The following is a 20,280-nucleotide window of genomic DNA, read 5'->3' as shown; positions in this document are numbered from 1 at the left end:
TTACAGAATCTTGCTGTTTGGTCCTTCAGGGTTCTCTGCAATGGGAGTGCAGCATGCAAGCTTAAGGCTTCTGATTTCACCCTGAGGGAATAGTGTCATGAGAAACAAGCTACAAAAAGGATTTGGAGTTTTGAGGAAACACAAATGCTCCTTGCGTACATCAGTGAAGAAATTGCTTTAAGTTTAACTAGTGGGAATGCTTAAAGCATGGGTCATCATGTGCAAGGATAGTGAAGTGCCTACTCCTGGGTCCAGAGCACATGCACAACACTGAACAAAAACAGTGCTGCCTTTGCAAGTCTTGTGTGGAAATTGCTCTGTATGCTCAGCTGGCAGAGCATGAGACTCTTAATTTCAGGGTTGTGGGTTCCTGCATTGCAGGGGGTTTGACTAAATGACCCTTGCGGTCCCTTCGAACTCTACATTTCTATGATGCGACGTCCAACGCTTATTGACAATGGAGCTTTAGTTACCAAAGCCTGCTTTACTTCCATGCTTATGGCACACAATTCTTGGTCCCTACCTTAAGGGCATAGGGAAGCCGTGGTCGTATGAAAGTAAGCTTGGAAGCCCCTGGTTGGCAGCACCCAACTTTTAACCACCAAGAATCTCCCTCCTTGTCAGTGGCTTCACCCTGCTGCCTTTCCCAGCTCATCCACACTGCCAAGACCCTCCCCTGTCCCAACCCATAATAAGGAGCTCCATGCCGTTCTTTCCGTTCATGCCAATAATTTATTGAACCGGATGTCTGTACACAGCCAAAAAACCTAAGAAAGAAACTAACACACAATGTTGGAAGGGAGGGGGGGCAGTGATGAGGAATGGGCATGGGGAGGTGGGGGGAATTTATCCACAGGCTGCACCCTGGCTCCCCAGGGGGGGGACCTTCAATCCTAGAGCGATCTGAAGATGGAGAGGGAAATGGGGTTTGGGGCAATCATTGCAACGTTGCATTAAGAAAAAAAAATTATAATCTATTTACAGGGAGAATGGTGAAAGGAAGCCACTGAGGGAGAGGGATGGGGGAAGAAGAGATGTATTTACAGCAGGAGAGGGAAAGGGCATGGAATTAAAACTTGTCTTCTCCTTCCCTCCCCTCCCACCCGCTTTGAGAGAACATCCCCCCCTCATCCACCCACATCACTGATTTGCGGTGCTGGGGAGCAGACACGGCTGAAACTCAGAGCAAGCTCTGCTGTAAATTTATCCACCTGCCTGGGGAAGGAACAGCTCCCAACGCCAGCCTGTACTGAGGGCAAGGGAGGGAGGGGGGAGGATTTCCCACAAGAAATCCTGGTGCCATGACATATGGGAGGGTTGGAAGAGGAAGGTGCAGTTGGCCGTGCCCCCCTCACAGTCCAAGGCAAGGGGGATAGGAGTTTCTTGTTCCCATTAAGAGATTGTGGTGGAGGCACAGCCAGCAAAATGAGGAGGGGAGGGAGGCCTTTCAGGGAAGGGGAACGGTCCTAATTCCCCACCTGAAAGTGACAAGTTGAATTTCATTGGGGTTAATAAGAAAACAAAAAGGGGGGGAAAGACTGACCCGCTTAAAAATACAGCATCCGTGTTTCAGAGGCAGACAGGTCTGGGGTGGGAGAGGGACACCCAGTGAGGGACCAGACCGGTGTGAGGGGGCCACAGGGTTGGACTTCGGAGAGCGTGGGTGACATGAGACTGGAAATAAAACATTTTTTGTATCCCTCGGGGATGTTAAAAACAAGAGCAAGTTAAAATCGAACTGGGCCATCCTTGGGAAAGGTGGGAGGGGAGGGGAGAAATGGGGGTGGGGTGGCAGCTCTTGGGTCTCTCCCCCTCCCCAGAGGCACCAACCTTGACCGCTTTTGAAAAAGGGAGCCCTTAAGCCATGGGATTTTTTTCTGCCCTCTCCCCGTGCCGAGGCATCATGGGACAACATGGGAGGGAACCGCGAAGTGATGCAGGGAGACAGGGAATTCCGCCCCTCCCCCTCCCCGTGGCCGTCTCGTCTCCGATTGGCCTCCCCACTGGCCAACGGGAGGCAAGCTCCACATGATCCCCCAGGCCACACCGTTGCTTCCCCACCCCCCACCCCACGTTCACAGTTCAGAGAAGTCCATGTGGGTGGCCTGGAGGGTAGGGGGTAAGTGGAGGGGACCTGCCCCCCGGCCCAGCAGCCCCTCAGGATGTGTTGGCGATGGGTCCTGCTCCGTCCCCGGGCGTCACCTGGCTCCTGTCGGTTCCCATTCTCCCCTCACCTGCAAAGAGAGAAAGGAAAGGCCTCAGGCGTTATACTGAACCCTCTACTCCGTTCCCAGAATGCATCATTCGCCCCTGAAAGGAGCAACCCACCCAAGCCCATGATTGCTCTCGCGCTAAATCTCAAGAGGATGAAGGCACTCACTGTGCGAAGTTGTGGAGCCAGGCACACTTCCCACCGAGCTGGCCTGGGATCGAATGTGTGGTGGAATGAGGTTTGTGTTCAACCCTGGCTGGATGGATAGCTCTGCAAGGGAAGAGAGACTGGATCAGCCACACAGGTATCTGTCAAGGAATGATCATTCTTCATGCATCTGGATGAAGTGAGTTCTAGCCCAAAATTACAAGAAAAAAAATAGGGTGGGGGTTTCAGATATTTTCCAGAGGTTCCGAATGGTTAAGAGGGTTGAGCTTGAGAGGTTCTTCTTAAAGTTCTGATCAAACAGTTAATACAAAATGGGAGAAAGCTCGCTGAGGCCCACAGAATTATTAACCACGTCACTAATCCAATATTGGTGTGGGAAGACACTGGGAGTAGGGACAGGTTAGCTACCTCCACTGTGGAGAATACATGGAATACGACATGGCACTGAGTCTCAAGCCCTCAGTGAGTTAGGGAACAGGCAGAGTGGAACAATCGTGGGTCCAACACTCAAGAAGGTGGTTTCTATATGTGCTGTAAAGGGAAGTGAGGGGCAGATGGGGCTTGTCAACCTGGGAAGGGAGCCCATCTAGGAGAAGGGAACTCTGATCGTAAACCTTTGCTGCCTCACAGGATATCTTAAGAAGAAGAAAAAGTCTGCACAAATCTGGAGCGGAGTCCCTAAGGCTGTTGGATAGCACCTTGTACAACTCTTTCCAGCAACCAAGCAGGTGCCAAACATTGCTCTGCTTTCTTTTGGAACACATCAGCGAGGCTGAGAAGGGGGTCTTATCGCCTGGGCAGTCCAAGACCTCCATGCACACTGCTCAGGGTTGCACCCCAGGGAGGTCACGTTGGTGCTGCTAACACAGTGATTTGACTTCACCCCCGGAGGCACACTCCATTGCCAACAACCATCTTGGGGGATGAGCTTTACATTACTGACCCATAAGCAAGGATAACAAGGACCCAAAATGATGAAGACAATGAAGCAGCAAAAGAAACACTGTGGAGTAGCAGAGTAAACTGAATAATCAACATTCAAAAGCATCCACTCAATTCCTGGCCCAGTGAGGCCACATCTGGGGATGGAATTTAACCTGCACCAAAGTCTTCTCTAGCAAATGTTTTGTGCTTCCTCGAGGACCCTGACAATAGGCCCCCCCCCTGCCTGACACCCCCCTCGGCCCCACCGCTCTGCCTGCTTTCCAAGATGCCAACCACTTACCCACAGGGCTGAAGTTGAAGAGGGGGGGCAGGTCGCGGCCGTTGGGCAGCCGAGCATTGGGCTCGCGCAGCTCATCGAAGAAGCTGTTGGCGCAAGCCTCCAGTGGGGAGAGGCGGGTGGCGGGCGTGTACTCCAGCAGCCGGCTGCACAGCGAGATGGCCTCCAGCGGCGTGCGGGGCTTGAACACCTGGCATGGGGGGCACCAGAGGTCATCCACAATGCAATGCAGCTCCACTCCCCGTCCACTTGAAAAATGCTACTTGAGTTGCATGCAAAGGAACAAGTTTCACATGTGCATTTTCTGCAATATGCCCACCTTTATCACGGCCAATGACTTTTAAGCAGAGAACTGCCGGAGTCCCCGGTAAAAGTCTTGAAGAGGGTAGTGTGCGCTCTCAAAGACAGCACGACATAGTGGCTAGAGTTATGTAGCCGGTCTAGGGATAGCGGAGCTCGAGCTCCTGTCCAGTCTTGAAGGTAATCAGGTGACCTTGCACCAGGATCGCTCTGGTTCTCTCCCTCGCTCTCTAACCTACTTCACAGGTTGGCTGTAAGGATAAAGACCTTTTTTGGCATCCTGAGCTCTTCATAAAGAATGGTGGGATATATATGTAAATACCATATTTTTCCATGTATAAGACGTAGGCTTTCCCCCTAAAAAATAATGTCATAAATTAGGGGGCGTCTTATACACAGATACATCTCCCCCCATTTTCTTAAATCTGAGTCCCCAAAATAGGGGGCGTCTTATACGTGGGGGCGTCTTATAGACGGAAAAATACGGTGTTTGCTGTCACATAGCAGTGTTCCCCAAACTTGGATCTCCAGCTGTTTTGGGACTAGAGTTCCCAAGCTGTAGTCCAAAAACAGGTGGGAGACCCGAGTTTGGGAAACACTGACATAGATGGAATGATTTTTTTTCTCCTGCTGCTTCACAAGGCTAAGACCCTAACTGATGGGTTCAAGTTATCAACGACAAGCAATTAAGAGGAGCCTCTGGAACGTACAGGGTAACGGAGAGCGAAACCTGTGCTGCAGCCTCCCCAAGCAGCTAAAACTCCCCCAACTGTCCCTCTCTAATGATACCCTTGAGCAGCCGTGGGGAAGCCTCAGGCCTAACTGGGCCCACCTGCACTACACCCAGCATTATGCAGCGTCAAGTGTGGGGCAGGTAAAGGTATAGCTGCACCAAAAGGAGGTTTGCAGGCACTGCCAATTGGCCGGCTGCTGGGGCCTGCAGAGAATGGTGCTCTGTGCAGCGGGGTGGGAATCACCTGATGCTGTTGTGATGGCAGCTGATTGACAAGTGGGCAGCCCCACCCACCTGCCCAACTTGGCCCACTGGGTGTGGAGTAGGGAGACAGGGATCCAGAGTAGTAGATGCCATTCCCTAAGCCTGTGCAAGAGCCTCCCAGCACTTTGAGCAGAGGACAACAGCAACCTCCACCTACCCCGGCATTTCCCCCATCATCTTTACCTTTATCCAGGGGTGTGCTTTAATCTGGGGGAACTTGAACTCCGTATAGTTGGGATTCATCTCTCGGATCTGTTCTCGCGTTGGTGTCCCCAACACCTTTGTGGGGTGGGAAAGAGAGAAAGAAGAGGGGGGGAATGTCACACTCAACAGTCACAGAAGGGAAATGTATTTTAGTCACAAAGCATGTCGGGGTGACTTCTCAGTTCTCCTCCCCTACCCACAATGTCTTACTGGCATCTCGATGGGATGGGAGGAATTCTGTCCAAATGAAGGGTCACAGACTGGTTGGACACAGAGGGATGGTGGGAGGAACCAGCTGGGGAAACCCCAAAGGAAGAAGGCTCAGAAACTGGTGAGTAGTGGTGGTGGGACAATGATGAGTGATCAGGGAGAAAAGGGAGAAGACTGGGAAGAGGAGGTGTCAGAAGCTGAAGAGGTAACAGGCTTTAGTGAGCAGGGAGAGTCTGTGGCAGAGACAAGTGCAGAATCTGAAGCAGAAGAGGGAGGCCAAGAGGCAGAGAGGAGTCCAGTTGGGGAAGAGGCAGAGGTGTTTCTCCCTCCCGCTGAAACTAGCTCCCCTCCCTCGTCTCCCAGAACCAGGAGAGGCATGAAGAGGGCGGAGAAGTTAGCTTCACACAGGTGCAGTCTCAGATTGCTTGGGGGAAACCCTAGTGAGGAGGGAACCTAGGCAGCTGTGGGGAGGCAGGGACCTTCAGTCTCAGCAATGGCTTCATGGGGCAAGACTGCCAGAGATGAGTTGCTGCGCTCATTAGGCCTGACACGCCTGTGCAGATCCTGTTCTCACTAGTAAAGAGTTAACTCCAACTTGCTCGGTGTGATTTACTGCTGGCTTGCTCCTGTCACGAAGGGAAGGATGACCCATAGTCCTCTGTTTGATGTACCAAACCCTTTCTAAGCAGGTATGTCCATTTTATAGCATAGGAAAGAGTACGCCAGTGGCCTTCAAGCTGTGTTCTGGATGGGGTTCAAGTTCTTTTCAGTGGCTCCTCATTGATAAGATCAGCAAGGGGAGATAACCGCTTCCCCCACCCCCAATACATATTGTGCACCATCACCTGTCTTCTGTCACATTGGTTGTGCATGAAGGTGAGGTGTGTGACTACAACCCACACGAACCAAGCAGGGGCACACCAGAATTCATTTAGAATGCACAGGGTTCACCAGGCAAGAGTAGGATGTTTGAAAAACACCGAGGGAGCCCACAAGAGTGTTTATTTGAATACTTGAGCTGGAGTGGCCCAGCGAGAAAGAGTAAATGATCAATTTGTTACCTTGATGATCTCCACCAGCTGATCCACTCCACTGTCCCCAGGAAATATAGGCTGCCCCAGAAGCAGCTCTGCCAGCACACAGCCAGCAGACCAGATATCTAGGAAGGAAGCAGATGGGGACTTCATTGAAAGCTGGCCTCCTGGGAGGGAAGCAGCACCCCATGCCTAGAAGTGGAAGTCCTCAACTTTCTCCTTTTAGCAGTGGGTGGGCAGAGGAGAGAAGAGACTCCTGCCACAGATCAGAAGTAGAGTACAAACTCCGCATGTGGAAGGGACCCAGATCAGATCCTCCAGCATCTCCAGTCCAGCTAGTAAGAGTATTTTGTCTGAAACTCTGGAGAACCACTGCCAGTCAGGGTTGGCAGCAATGAGCTAGATGGTGCAGACTCTGGAAGGCAGCTTCCTTATAGCAAGGATGGATAACTTCTGGTCCTCCAGATGTTCTTGTACCACAACCTCTGAGGCTGATGGGGTGGGGAGTCCAACAACATCTGCTGAGCCAGATACTCCCCATCCCTGCTTCACGACATAATGTCAGCTGGGACGTACTGCATCTCACAATGGATGACGTTTCAGGCATCCACCTCTTCGGGGCATTACAGAATTCAGGAAAGCTTTCTTCCGTCAGCCACCAGGTCCCACTCACTTGTTACAATGAGAGGACATTCACTCTGCAGAGGCGTCTGAACCCCACAGAGATGCAAGATGCAAGGGTGGAGTCAGGCACTCACCTATGTTTGAGGTGTAGTCTGTGGCTCCAAAGATGAGCTCGGGAGCACGATAGTAGCGAGAACAGATGTAGGAAACGTTGGGTTCTCCTCGCACCAACTGCTTTGCACTGAAGAGAGAAACAAGAGTATGGATGGCTGTGATAAAAACAGTGTGGTGCGGCAGTTAGAGCAGTGGTTCTCAAACTTTTTTCTATGGGCCATTCTTTCAGAATAAAACTTTGCTTGTGCCACTGAGAAGAAATATACTGGAAAACACAACTAGGATTCTCCTCAACATCACATGATGCTCCTGCTCTCATTGTGAAAAGATATCTACGTGTATTCTGCAAAAAGAGAAAAGAAAGATACTGTGGATGCTCAGGTTGCGAGCGTGATCCATGCAGGATGCATGTTCGCAACCCACAGCGTTCGCAATCTGCAACGGCGCTGTGTGACTGCCGAAACCCGGAAGTAACCCGTTCCAGTACTTCCGGGTTTCGGCGGTCCGTAACCCGAAAAAACGCAACCTGAAGCATCTGTAACCTGAGGTATGACTGTACTACACTGAAATGTTTGAATGTTTCTTTTGACTGTCCTTGAATCTTCCCACCACATTTACTATCGTCTCCTGCCACATCAGTGTGGCACATCACATCCTTTGAGAACTGAGTTACGGTGGTACCTCTGGTTAAGAACTTAATTCGTTCCGGAGGTCCGTTCTTAACCTGAAACTGTTCTTAACCTGAAGCACCGCTTCAGGTGCTAAGGGGGCCTCCCGCTGCCGCTGGGCCACCGCTGTGCGATTTCTGTTCTCATCCTGAAGCAAAGTTCTTAACCCGAGGTACTATTTCTGGGTTAGCGGAGTGTGTAACCTGAAGCGTCTGTAACCCAAGGTACCACTGTACAGTGGTGCCTCGCAAGACGAAAAGAATCCGTTCTGTGATTCTCTTCGTCTAGCGGTTTTTTCGTCTTGCGAAGCAAGCCCATTGATGGATTAGCGGATTAGTGCTATTAGCGGCTTATCGGCTCAGCTGATAAGCGGCTTAGCGGCTTAGAAAAAGGGGGGGAGGAAAAAAAACCCGCAGGAACTCGCAAGACATTTTCGTCTTGTGAAGCAAGCCCATAGGAGATTCGTTTTGCGAAGCACCTCCAAAACGGAAAACTCTTTCGTCTAGCGAGTTTTCCGTCTTGCGAGGCATTCGTCTTGCGGGGCACCACTGTATAGTGTCAGACTAAGAGACCTGGGGTCAAACGCCTCCTCAGCCTTGAAGCTCAGTGAGTGACCTTTCAACCAGCTGCACTTTCTCCCTCTTTCAGCCTAACCTACCCTCACAGGATTGTTGTGAGGATCATAGAATCTTACAGCTGGAAGGGACCAAAGGGCCATCTACTCCAAGCCCCTGCAATGCAGGAATTTTAGCTTAAGCATCCATGGCAGATGGCCATCCAACCTCTGCTTAAAATTAACCTCCAAAGGAAGGAGAGTCTAGAACCTCTCGTTGGTGTCTGTTCCACCGCTGAACTGCTCTGTCAGAAAGTTTTTCCGAATATTTAGTCAGACTCTCCTGTATACAGCGTATAGCTCAAGTAAGTCTACTCTTTGATTAAGGACTTTTTAATAACCACCTGCTGAAGTCACTAGTTCATCAATTAAATGAATTAACCGAACAGCTTGCATAGTGTAATAATTAAAGTGCTGGACTAGGAATGGGAAGACCCAAGTTCAAATTGCCACTGGTGACCTTGGGCTGGCTATTCCTCTCTCTCTCTCCTTCTCAGAGGGCTGATGAGGATGAGAGAGGCAGGGACCCAAAGCAGGTTTAAGATGTTACCCATAAAAAGGTCTACCAGCATAAAACAACACCAAGTAGCTGCTTCAGTGAGTTATGAAAGCAGCATGAAGTTCGCCGACTGCAAGGTAAGCTGCCAGTCATTGTAATATGAAAGGGAAGGGAGGAAAAAGATGGTCTATGACCGCAAAACCAGGGTGGATAAAAATCAATTTTTTAAAAAAAATAAAATAAAATCAGTGTGTTTTTTAAATTTAAATTGGATTTTTTTAAAATAAAATGCTTTTGTAGGAAAAATCTTTTTAAAGATAGTTTTCTATTTAAGTTACATTACAGTCCAAAGATTATTCATCAGGAAATAAGGATTTGTTTTAAGTTTGTCAGTCTAAGGTTTGGGGTTTTTTAAAAAAATGTTTAACCACATCAGTTAACAAACACGGATACATATGCTATGTTATTGTTTTAGTTAAATAATTTTTAAAAATTTTTTATTAAGGAAATGGTTATTTTCCTCCTTCCAATAAAGTACAGCAGAAGAAAGTTGTCCAAATAGAAAGTTAACTTATTAAACCTCACAATAATTTCATAATTATCTGTCTATGTATTTCTAATAGTATAACCAAATCAGCAGTTTTTTATATAACTGTAAAAACTACTCTGAAAATTTATTATTCCAAAAATGAAACCTTCATATGGTTGTAAATGTTAATATTATACCAGCAAGAATGAGTCTTTCTGTAAAAAAATGATTTAAATCAAGTCTTACCGACTACTGATTTAAATCAAATCTACCTTGCACAAAACACACAAAATTGTATGTAAACCTGCACCCTGAACTCAGAAACCCAACTCACTATGTCAGCCAGCTGCAGCCTTTGTTGATTAAAGACTGGAGCCTACGAGTCTCCATTTCCACCCTGAGATGTCACAGGGTGGTCAAACTCCTGAAGGGAAAAGGTCGGTCAAAAATGTGAAGGGAAAGCATTGGGAAGAAAGGAAGGAAGGAAGGAAGGAAGGAAGGAAGGAAGGAAGGAAGGAAGGAAGGAAGGAAGGAATTGGTGGAGAAGCCTCATTTTAATATCTGATGTTTTATTGTATTTTTAATTTTTTTGTTGAAAGCCACCCAGAGTGGCTGGGGAAACCCAGCGAGATGGGCGGGGTATAAATAAATGCATTATTATTATTATTATTATTATTATTATTATTATTATTATTATTGACATCTGAGGCCTGTAGAATGATGGAGCTATGCAACAGGGGAAAAGGAGGCATGAGAGGCGGCAGAAGTAGAGTCGCACATATGGGTATGAAATAACCAAGCAAACCTTTGGCTGAATATTTTGAGCAAATTATGGGTCATGGACAGAAACAAGTCTACTTGTGTATTTGGAGCACCAGGGTGTTTTGTAAATCCATCACACAAGAGCCGAAGTCCATTCTACGGGGCAGTGTGTGCTGGGAACAGCCACTTCCGTGCCTCTCTCACCTGCCAAAGTCACAAAGCTTCAGTACTGCTGTGTCGGGGTCCACCAGTAGGTTCTGGGGTTTGATGTCCCGATGACACACGCCTTGAGAATGGATGTAAGCAAGACTGCGGAACAGCTGGTACATGTACACCTGGTTGGGGGAGAGGGAGACGACATTTAGGTTAAAACAGTAACTTAAATGATATAATGCGTACAGAGGTGTTTCACTCAGAGACCTTGGTTCAGTCATGGGTGGGGATGCAGCAAGTTAAAAATGCAAGCAAGGGAAAGCACTTTAGGCTCAACGTATAACCAACCGATGGAGTTTAATGCCATGGATGATGCAATGGCTGTCAGCATGTGACTTTGGAGCCAAAGATGGGAACCCTATGGATGTGGCCACCGTCAGATGTTGCTGGACTCCAACTCCCATCAGCCCAAGCTGGCCTGCTCCCATGGCCATGGATGATGGGAGTTGTAGTCCAGCAACACCTGGAGGCAGCCACAGGTTCTCCATCCTTGAACTAAAAGATTTACGGTGGCGGCGCAGCCCATGGGGCTTCCTTAATGTCACAGAGGGCTCAGAAAGAGAAGACTGTCCTGCTGCCATTTGCTAAACTGCTCCGATACTAAACTGAAGGCTAATCAGAGAATCTCAGAAAGCCGTGTGTGTGTGTGTGTGTGTGTGTGTGTGTGTGTGTAAAAGGCCAATGTCCAGCAGAGGTGAAAACAGATGTCTGGGAAGGCCAACAGAGGGAGCAGTCTCAGGGGGAAAGAAAGCAGGCCAGATAGAGAAGCCTAAGAGGAGAGGAAAAACTCAAAGAGGACAGGCACACACACGTATCCCATTCAAGAAGGCCAGAGTTCACATATTGATTACCAAACAGCCGTCTTCTGGCAGCAACCACCAAAAGCTCGGCGTTTTCTTTAAAATTCTGTTTCTGGTGTGTTGTAGTTATGCATCTATTTGGACTGCTGTTATCCTGATATTTTATTTTTATTTTGCCTGCATTTTGTTAGCCGCTTTGAGCATCTGCGTTGTTGGGGTGGGGAGAGCGGGTTAGAAACCTCAGTGCAAAATAGACTGTGGCACAGGGACATTCTTTATTTTGCCTGCATTTGCCCTGAACAGCGGCACTCTGCAAATGCATAAGATTCTCATCAGTGGCTGTCATCCACACGAACTAATTAGCACTGGGTTGTATCCAACTGTGGAAAGGCTCTTTGATCCAGCGGAAGCTTCTGTGAATGGGAAAGGGGGGCGCAGAGGTGATTTATGTAAATTTTCACTTTTTCCTGCAGCTCCAGTGCCATCTTCCACACTGTTCAAAGGGTCCCCCAACCCACTGGAGGAGATTTGAAGAGGGAGCATGAGGGGAAATCAACAAAATCACATCCCCCTCCACCTTTCTGTTCACTGGGGCCTCTGGCGGCTTAAAGAGCCTTCTGCCACAACTCCATATCTCCACGTTCAACTACAATATACCTCTAACTCCCAGCTACCGTGGTTCAACAACACAAATGGGCATCACTGCCACATCAGAACCATGAACCTCAGTTTAGCCACTGTTGGGCGAAAAAATGCGTCACTGGTCTGACCCAACCTTCCCATTCCTATTAGGATTCCCTACTATCAGAAAAAGGGACGCAGGTGGCGCTGTGGTCTAAACCACAGAGCCTAGGGCTTGTCGAGCAGAAGGTCAGCAGTTCAAATCCCCGCGACGGGGTGAGCTCCCATTGCTCAGTCCCTGCTCCTGCCCACCTAGCAGTTCAAGAGCACGTCAAAGTGCAAGTAGATAAATAGGTACCGCTCCAGCAGGAAGGTAAACAGCATTTCCGTGCGCTGCTCTGGTTCGCCAGAAGCAGCTTAGTTATGCTGGCCACATGACCCGGAAGCTGTCTGCGGACAAACGCCGGCTCCCTCGGCCTATAGAGCGAGATGAGCGCGCAACCCCAGAGTCGACCGCGACTCGACCTAATGGTCGGGGTACCTTTACCTTTACAATCAGAAAAGCTACAGTGACTTGTGGCATGTCACCAATTTTATTTACACACAGCCTTTCTAGGATACAAGAAAATCAAACTCAGGGCTGCTTCCAAATAAAAACAGAAACTGCAAGAGAAGTAAAACCAACAAAACAAAATCAGCAGTAATCGAAGAAAACAGAACCACAGAAACCTCATCTATGGAGAAACTTCAAAAGGACTGGAAGTGCCATTAAAATTCAAAATTAACGGAGAAAAGGGGTGTGATCAGGAAGAGAAGTCTATTGATGTTTAAGATATATTTTATAGGTCAGTACAGATCCTTAAGCAGAGATGTTATTCACTATTAATAGGGAAACCCCACCAGCAGACGAACCGCACAAAGACAAGGTACCATTCACAGCACATCCCATCAGGAGGAGCAGAAAAAGACTCTTCTCTGCCCTCAAAGACCCCAGGGAGCTACTGCCAGTCAGACAAGATAATACTGGGCTACAGGGACCCGTAGCTGCACTCAGTATGAGACAGCTTTATATGAATGTACACATAAAGTATTTTAGAAATGCAAAATAGTTAATGGGAGTCTCAAAATTAGCTAGAGACAAAAATGTCTGTTATCCTGTTCCATTTGGAACAACTTTTCATGCTTTATAGTGATAGTGATTTTTTTGTTTTTACAAATTGCATATCCTATCATTGTAACCCATCCTAGGACCTTGCGGGAAAGGGCAAGTAAGAAAGTATTAAATGAAAAATGAAAACCTCACGCCATTCACTCAGAAAGGTTAGCAAAAGGAGGAGAAAAGATAGCTGTGATTGGGAAGGGGCAAAACGAGTGCCCCAGGGAAGGGCTGGGGAGCCTTTAACCCTCCAGATGTTTCTGGACTATTATTATGTTTATTTGCATCCCTCCTTTTTCCCCAGACCAGGACTCAAGGAAGCTTACACAAATTAAAACATCACATAAAACACAGAAGGTGAAGAATGTATAAAAGGTACTAGTTAAAAAGCAATTAAGACTATAATAGTATTAAAACAATATAAAACAGATCTATTAAAATTTAGATAGTAAAAAGAGCACAGCACTACTTAAAAGCCCTTTCACTTAAATAAAAAAAACCTGAACTATAATGTCAATCATCCCTAACCACTGGCCGCCTGGCTAGGGCTGATGGAAACTGGGATCAGTGGATGTTAGCAAAGTGGTTTTTCCCTTTCCTATATAAGAAGTAGGGGGAAACCTTCGGTCGTTCAGTGTTGATGAACTGTAACTCCTATCAGCTCTAGCAAGCATGGCAAATGGCTACAGATGAAGGAAGTTGTAATGCAATAGCATCCGAAGGCCCCAAGGTCCCACACACCTGCTACATAACATGCAATATTTAAAATCAGAGAAGAGGGTAGGTCCCAACATTTATTTTTCCTTACAAGCTAACCTTGGGGTGAAAGGCAGGCGATAAATTAAAATAATATTTTCATCATCCCTTTCCAACAGGGATATTTAATTTTAAAATAGTGGTGTTTGATTCCAAACTCAATGAAGGTGCACGTTCTCGATCCGCGCTACTCAAATAAACCTTTCAAAAATGATGGGAGATCCCAATCGACTTTATTAATACCCGAGGAGGCAAGAAAGAGCCTTCCGATTGTACGCATTAAAATGGGAACGCATGGGGGGCTCTTGCCCCTTCAAAGGATGTAGAGGGCACAAGAAGCCTTCTGGCTGTTGCCATCTTTCCAGGACGTCTTTGCTGAAACCAGCAGCTCCATAATGGGCCCAGGGGCCCGTCTGTCTGCATCGCAGCCATAACTTCAGAAGCATTCATTACACCCAGGACTCTGCATGTGCTGTTGTTGTACAGCACGCAAAATATGACATTATGGGGACTCAACTCCTGCTTCCAGGAAACCTCAACTTTCAATTAAGCTAGTTTTTAATTAATAATAATAATAGTTACTATTATGTATTAAATTTATACACCACCCTTCATCCAAGAACCACAGGGCTCTAGGCAACTCCACGGAGGACTAGCTACGATGACTGCTTATTTATTTAGTTCATAAAAATTATATACCACTTGATTATAGAAAGAAAACCTCAAAAAAAATTGAAACAATAAAATTGTCACTAAAAGATTTATAACCATAATTTAAAACACACAGAAGGTTAAAGCCACGATAGAATAGACTAAAACAATTTAAAACTCATGCAAACTTTCTAAACATCTGGGCAGGCTTATCTAAATAAGGATGCCTTCAGCAGGCACTGAAAAGAATACAACGAAGGCACCTGCCGAAAATCAATAGTTCCAACGTGTTGGTGTTGCCACACTAAACGATCAAGTTCTTACAGATGCGGTGGGGTTATAATGTGGCAGCTGAATCAGTTTTATGTTCTACCTCAGCGGCCGGAGGCATTGCGCCTCTGAATATCAGCTGCTGGGAATCACAGCTGGGAAGTCCTGCTTGCAGGCTTTCCTATCTGGTTGGCCCCTGTGAGAATGGAGCGCCCAGCAAAATAGGCCTTTGGCCTGATTCAGCTGGTTCCTCCCAAAACGTAAAGCAAACGTTCGTCCTTGGGTTCCCGATCGTAGTTTGAGCAAAACAACCCCGAGTTCAGACGCAATGCTAAGTCCGGGATGGTGTTTTGCTCTTCTAACTCTTGCTAGGCAAGGAGGGAAGAGAGAGCAAGGCATGGTTCATTGCAATGTGCAAATGTGGTCCTGGGTGGCACCGTCTTCTCGGGCACGGAACATTTTGAAGCAGGAGTGACACTCACCTTTACATAGATGACAGGGATGGTCTGTTTGGCTTTGGTGAAGTGCCGGGCCACGCGATAGACCGTCTCGGGCACGAAGTCCAGGACTAAATTAAGATAAACTTCATCCTTCTGCAACAGATTGCGAAGAAGAGGGAAGTGAGGGAACCTCCAGACCAACTCCACCGTACAAATGGCAGTGGGCAACATAGAACCTGGAAGATGCACCTGTTAGGACTGCCCCAACCCCAGCTTTCATCTCGAAAAGATATACAGACTCTCATATAATATAAAAGGACTTTTACATAAAGAGCTCATATGGTTGCAGCAGTAAAGGATAGAAGCGCAACAGGAAAAATGAGGGCTTAATTTAAAAAAAGAGAAATGTGTTGCATACTCCCGCTTATCTGGAAGGCAGAACTCAAGTCCCAGGTGCAGAGAGGGCAGCTGTTGCTTCCTCAGCAGTTAAGTGCTGCGTATTTATGCTCAAAGGCATTCTGCTATTTCCAGGTGCTCTTGAGTTCAGCTCCAGCAATGAAAACGCATCCTGTAGCTGAGCTCTGATGAGATGCGCCTCAATTAGATCTTGGCAAAAACACCAAAGGGCTGGAAACAAAGAGGTCAATTAAGAGAAGCCTCAATTTTGTTATCACTGTTAGCTTTGCCTGCACCCCAAAAGCCTGGATTTAGGAAGTAGCACAAAGGAACACAACTTAACAGCTATTGCCACTTCGGATTACCGAAGTAGAGTAAGACTATCCTGTATAGAGTAAGAACAAAGTGTCGACAATCTGACTGCGGCTTTCATCATGCCAATCATGAGAACTACATACTGCTAAATCATCCAAATTCGCCGTAAACCTTTTCCCAGTGGACCCTCTGGTATAAAAGAGCCAGAATGGAAGGGCATAGCAAATAGACTAGGACTGAGAACACACAGCTTCAAATTCCCATTTGGCCGTAGAGCTGAATGAGCTCAGCATAGTCTTTGGTCCCCCTTTGGACTGATGGGACTTGTAGCCCAAAACATCTGGAGGGAACCAGTTAGGCAAAGGCTGCCTTAACACAGCTGCTCTCTCAGCCTAACTCAGGAGTGAGGAATCAGCCGCCCTCTAGATGTTGCTGGACACCCCCCCCCAACTCCCATCAGCCCCAGCAAAAGTGGCCAATGGATAGGAACCAATGTTGCCAGACATTCTGAACAAACCATTCTCCATTTCTTCCCCTGTCCGTACCTTCTCCCCACTCGAGTAGAAGAAATACCGCAGGCGAACGATGTTGCAGTGATCCAGCTTCCTCATGATCTGCAGCTCTCGGTTCTGAAAGCAAGATGATCGAGGTGAACTACAGAATCCCAAGTGACGAAATCAGCAAGACGCATTGACAGACTTTCCCTTTCAACTCACCTTGAAGCGTTTATCTTGCAGCACCTTCTTGATAGCAACCAGCTCCCCGGAATCTGCTAGTCGGGCCTGGTAGACGACCCCAAATGACCCATTGCCGATGACCTTGATATCAGAATACGAAACTTCTTGGGGGCGGTCGGGGCCCTGACCTGGCGTGGCCACCACAGTGGTCACCTTGCCGCTATCTCCTGGAAGAAGGGGAATGGTTGAGAAAAGGGGTGAGAGCTTGAGATGCTGCGGAAATCTCAAGCACCACTTGACTTCCGCTCCCCAAACACATATCCACACCCTCCCCAACACAACACAATGTCAACATGCTCCAAATAGGACACCATTAGGTGACCCTCAGCACCCCCAAGCTGCTTCATCACTGAGTCCAATGGCCTACACACCCATACCCAACAGCTGGTGCTGAACACACAACATTCCTAAGGCAACCCAAACGAGTAACCAAAAAAAATGTCACATCGTAACTCCCTATGCTACAGCTAAACCTTACAAAGCACTTGATAATAGGGACCAGCAACTGCATACCCAAAACCTGATTTTTAGGTGGGGTGGTTGTCCTTTTCCCAACTGGTAATCCAAAGGGGGTGGACAGCAACACTCATAAAATATCCTTTGAGATTAGGAGGCTTAAAGGGTCTTGGTCTACACCCACTCTTCTCAAAGTGCCATTGCTAATTGATGGAATTATGATTGTGCCCCTAAAAGCCTAAATTTTCATGCTGCACATTGCTTCCCTTCTCAGTGTCCAGCCGAGCCTCAGCCTCCCTCCACCCAACACCTCCGCCCCTCACTATCTTTCAACCACACACCTGCACTGCCTTACCTGTGCTGCCACAGCCACGCCCATTCTGAACTGCCTGTTACCAGGCAACCAGACCCTGCTCCAATTCTCCTTGCTCTTTCACCCAAGCATTAGTCCTTCTCCCTCCCCTTCATGGTCCAGCCCATCTTTCATTGCAACCCCCTCCTGGAGGGCACTGTGTCATTCCTACGCAAACTAGCTCATCTCAGCACCAGACTGGCGCTAAGGAAAGCTTAGACAATTCCAGCAGCCGTCACAGGCTGCCTCCTTCAACCCCATGGAAATGAACACCCCTGGCTACCCTTACTAACCTCCAGGCTTCAATGATTTCATCCTGACGTCACCAGTATAATTCGGGACCACTCGTCCAGCTGCTGACCTCAAATAGCCTTTTTCCCAGAGCCCTGGTCCCACCAGCTGAGAACCTCAAGCCCTTGCAGATTCTCCCTGCACTGACCCAGGCCAACTTTTCTTCTGCACCACCACTCTGAGGTGCCAAGTGACCCAGCTCTCTCCTGCGCTGGTGCCCGTTAGCAAACCCCTCCAAAATAAACACACACCTCCTCAAACCTAAGGGGCACATTACCAACCTGCCCCCTCCTCGATTATTCATTCATTGGTTAGGCTTATATCCCACCCTTCCTCCCAAAGGAGCCCAGGGAGGCAAGTAGGACCCCCGTCCCCCCACCCCGCTTCCCTTTGCCTAAACCTCCGGAACCCCCAAAACTGGCACCACCCTCAAGAGCAGGTGTGACTCTCGGAGACTCCTCCCTGCCACCCTATGCCAGCCACCCCAAAGGCTGAGCACCCTCAGATATTCCCCCTCGTCCCATTTCTCCCCACATCTCCCCCTCCTTTGTCCCCGCCTCCCAAGCTCTCGCCCATTCCCCCCACTTCCCTAGCACCCCTCTTTTCTTTCGCCCTTTCCCAACCTCCCCCTCCCCCAGCCCCCTGCTCTTCTCCTCTTCCTCTGGTCGATTTCATTCAAGCCACCCCTTCCCCTCCCCCACCCCTTCTTTGTCCCCCCCTCCCCCTTCCCCACTGCCACCCCCGACCCAGGCGGTACTTACGGCCCAGCTTGAGGCCCGGGAAGGAGCCGACTGCCGTGCTGGTCCCGCCTCCCCCCGGCCCAGGCCCGGCAGCCCCCCCGGGCTTGCCCCCCGGCGCTGCCCCCGAGGTGGGGCCTGGCGCGGCGGGCGCCGTGGCGGGAGCCCCGCCTGACGGGTCTGCGAAGGAGCTCGTCCGGGGCCGGGAAGAGCCGGCGCTGCCGCTGCTCATGGTGAGGCCGGGACCGGGGAAAAGGGAAGGGGGGCCGCGCTGGCTGGCTGGCTCCGTCTGAGGCGGCTCGGGAGCCGGCCCAGCCCGGCCCTGTCGCGGGAGCGGATGGGAAATGGAGTCCCGGCCACCATCCGCCTCGCTACTCGCTAACGGAGGCGGGACTCCATTTCCCACAAGCGGCGCCGCGGAGGCGGGCCACTCGGCCTCCTGCCGAAGGTCATGCTGGGACATGAAGTCCCCTGCGCCCGAAACGCCCCGCAGCCCGCTAGAGCCAAGGGACTACAAGTCCCAGGATGCCGAGCGCACCGCTAGCCGGCCGCCGCGAGGAAGGACGGGAGATGGAGTCACTCGGCGCACAGCCCGGCCGGACTCCTCAACGCAGAGCGAAATGGATGGACTGCGTTTCCCAGCGTCCCCCGCGCGAGGACGGCTAACCTATCCGGAGACGGAAACAAAATGACCCTCTTGTGAGGCGAAGAGGGAGGCTGGGAAGGAAGCCGTACGGGAAGCCAAGAGGGTCATACAGAGCCGCAGGGCGGGGAGTGTCGCAGACGTCGCTCGGCCACCAGAAAACCAAGAGAGACTTAACCTTGCGCCCATCTCGCTCTGATATCCATTATCGCCTCAAAGCCCAATGGAGCCGGAACGAGGCCTCATCAGGCCGCGGCGCGGTGCACGATGGGAGACGGCGTCGGTGAGGCCCGCCGCCGCTTTCCCAATACGCTCAGCGCGGACGCCCCGTGACGCGTTTGGCGGAGGGCCCCCCCCCGTCCTTCCAACAATTAGCGGACTACACTTCCCATCGTGCACCGCGACGAGAAGGGCCGCGATTGGCAATGGGAGGCCGCTGTGGCTCGGGAACGGCCCGCGAGGCCTTTCAGGCCCGCCACTCTTGTAAGGCCGGCGCGTTATGCGGTGGGGCGGTCCATTCTCGCTTGGTGTAGAGTGGTTCCTTGGCATTAGGCCTCCCGTCGTTCAGCGCCACACTGAGGCAGCGGCGTAGCTCCCGGCGTGCACTGCGCGTCTCCCGTAGGGGTTTTTTGGGAAATGTAGTTTTCTCGGCATTTCCAGAGAGCAAATGGAGTGGGTCTCTTCTCTACTGTTATTTGCAAGGAGGAAAACACGGGAACTAATTATATATTCATTCATACACTGCCTTTTCCACCCTGACAGGTTCTGGGAAAATGCTAGTTGCAGCACAGTCAATAAGTAAGCCCATAACTTAACATGCATTTAACTTACGCACATTCAGCTTTTTTTGGCCGTGGCTAAAGAAATAAAAGGGAGCAGAATGGGTGCATGGTTCTGGGGGAAATGACTTTGGCAGTCCCACCCAGCATTGGACCCAGTAGGTTTTGGCAAGGGCTTGGTGGTTCGAGCCCACCCAGGGACCACTGTGGGCAGGATTCCTGCGTTGCAGGGGGTTGGACTAGATGACCCTCGTGGCCCCTTCCAGCTCTACAGTTTTATGATTTTGACTTTAGGCACAAACCCTGGAACGTAACCCGTGTGTAGGTTGCAGGCTATTTTTTTAATTAATTACTTTTATTTTGCTTTAAACAAATACATATGAATATAGACAACCAAAATTACAAAAGAAAATTCCTTAATAATAATAACAATAATAATAATAATAATGGTCAGGGGACTTTAAAACTACAAAAAAAATATCAAAATACATGGCACAGAACATAAGCAACT

At 49.2% G+C, this 20,280-nt stretch overlaps 1 protein-coding gene across 2 annotated transcripts; it reads right to left on the bottom strand.

Annotated features, from left to right (window-relative positions):
- Positions 1-709: 709 nt before the first annotated feature.
- GSK3A (glycogen synthase kinase 3 alpha) lies at positions 710-19,277 on the bottom strand. 2 transcript variants are annotated; one of them, XM_083515550.1, is made up of 11 exons: positions 19,169-19,277; positions 16,491-16,678; positions 16,320-16,403; positions 15,106-15,216; positions 10,361-10,491; positions 7,106-7,212; positions 6,375-6,472; positions 5,083-5,178; positions 3,606-3,792; positions 2,381-2,482; positions 710-2,234 (listed from the first exon to the last, which is right to left on the bottom strand). In XM_083515550.1, exons 1-11 carry the CDS (start codon positions 19,194-19,196, stop codon positions 2,158-2,160), a joined length of 1,209 nt encoding a protein of 402 aa, XP_083371676.1. In that variant the 5' UTR covers positions 19,197-19,277; the 3' UTR covers positions 710-2,157. The 2 variants fall into 2 exon arrangements, with proteins under 2 accessions (XP_083371676.1, XP_083371675.1); XM_083515549.1 differs by lacking the exon at positions 19,169-19,277 and adding an exon at positions 18,372-18,825.
- Between the last annotated feature and the right edge of the window lie 1,003 nt (positions 19,278-20,280).

The sequence above is a fragment of the Podarcis liolepis genome, assembly GCF_965112155.1.
Source record: "Podarcis liolepis genome assembly, chromosome: 7".
NCBI lineage: Eukaryota > Metazoa > Chordata > Lepidosauria > Squamata > Lacertidae > Podarcis > Podarcis liolepis.
This window is presented reverse-complemented; position numbering and strand designations above follow the sequence as displayed.

What these genes read in the sequence shown, in the direction of transcription:
- GSK3A (XM_083515549.1), bottom strand. Translation starts at nt 18,810, where the DNA reads ATGTCCCAGCATGACCTTCGGCAGGAGGCCGAGTGGCCCGCCTCCGCG. An exon ending in AAGCTTTGTGACTTTGGCAG is followed by an intron (nt 7,213 to 10,360) that starts GTGAGAGAGGCA and finishes TTCTCTCTTCAG; the next exon opens with TGCAAAGCAGTTGGTGCGAG. An exon ending in AGCTGGTGGAGATCATCAAG is followed by an intron (nt 5,179 to 6,374) that starts GTAACAAATTGA and finishes CACCCCACAAAG; the next exon opens with GTGTTGGGGACACCAACGCG.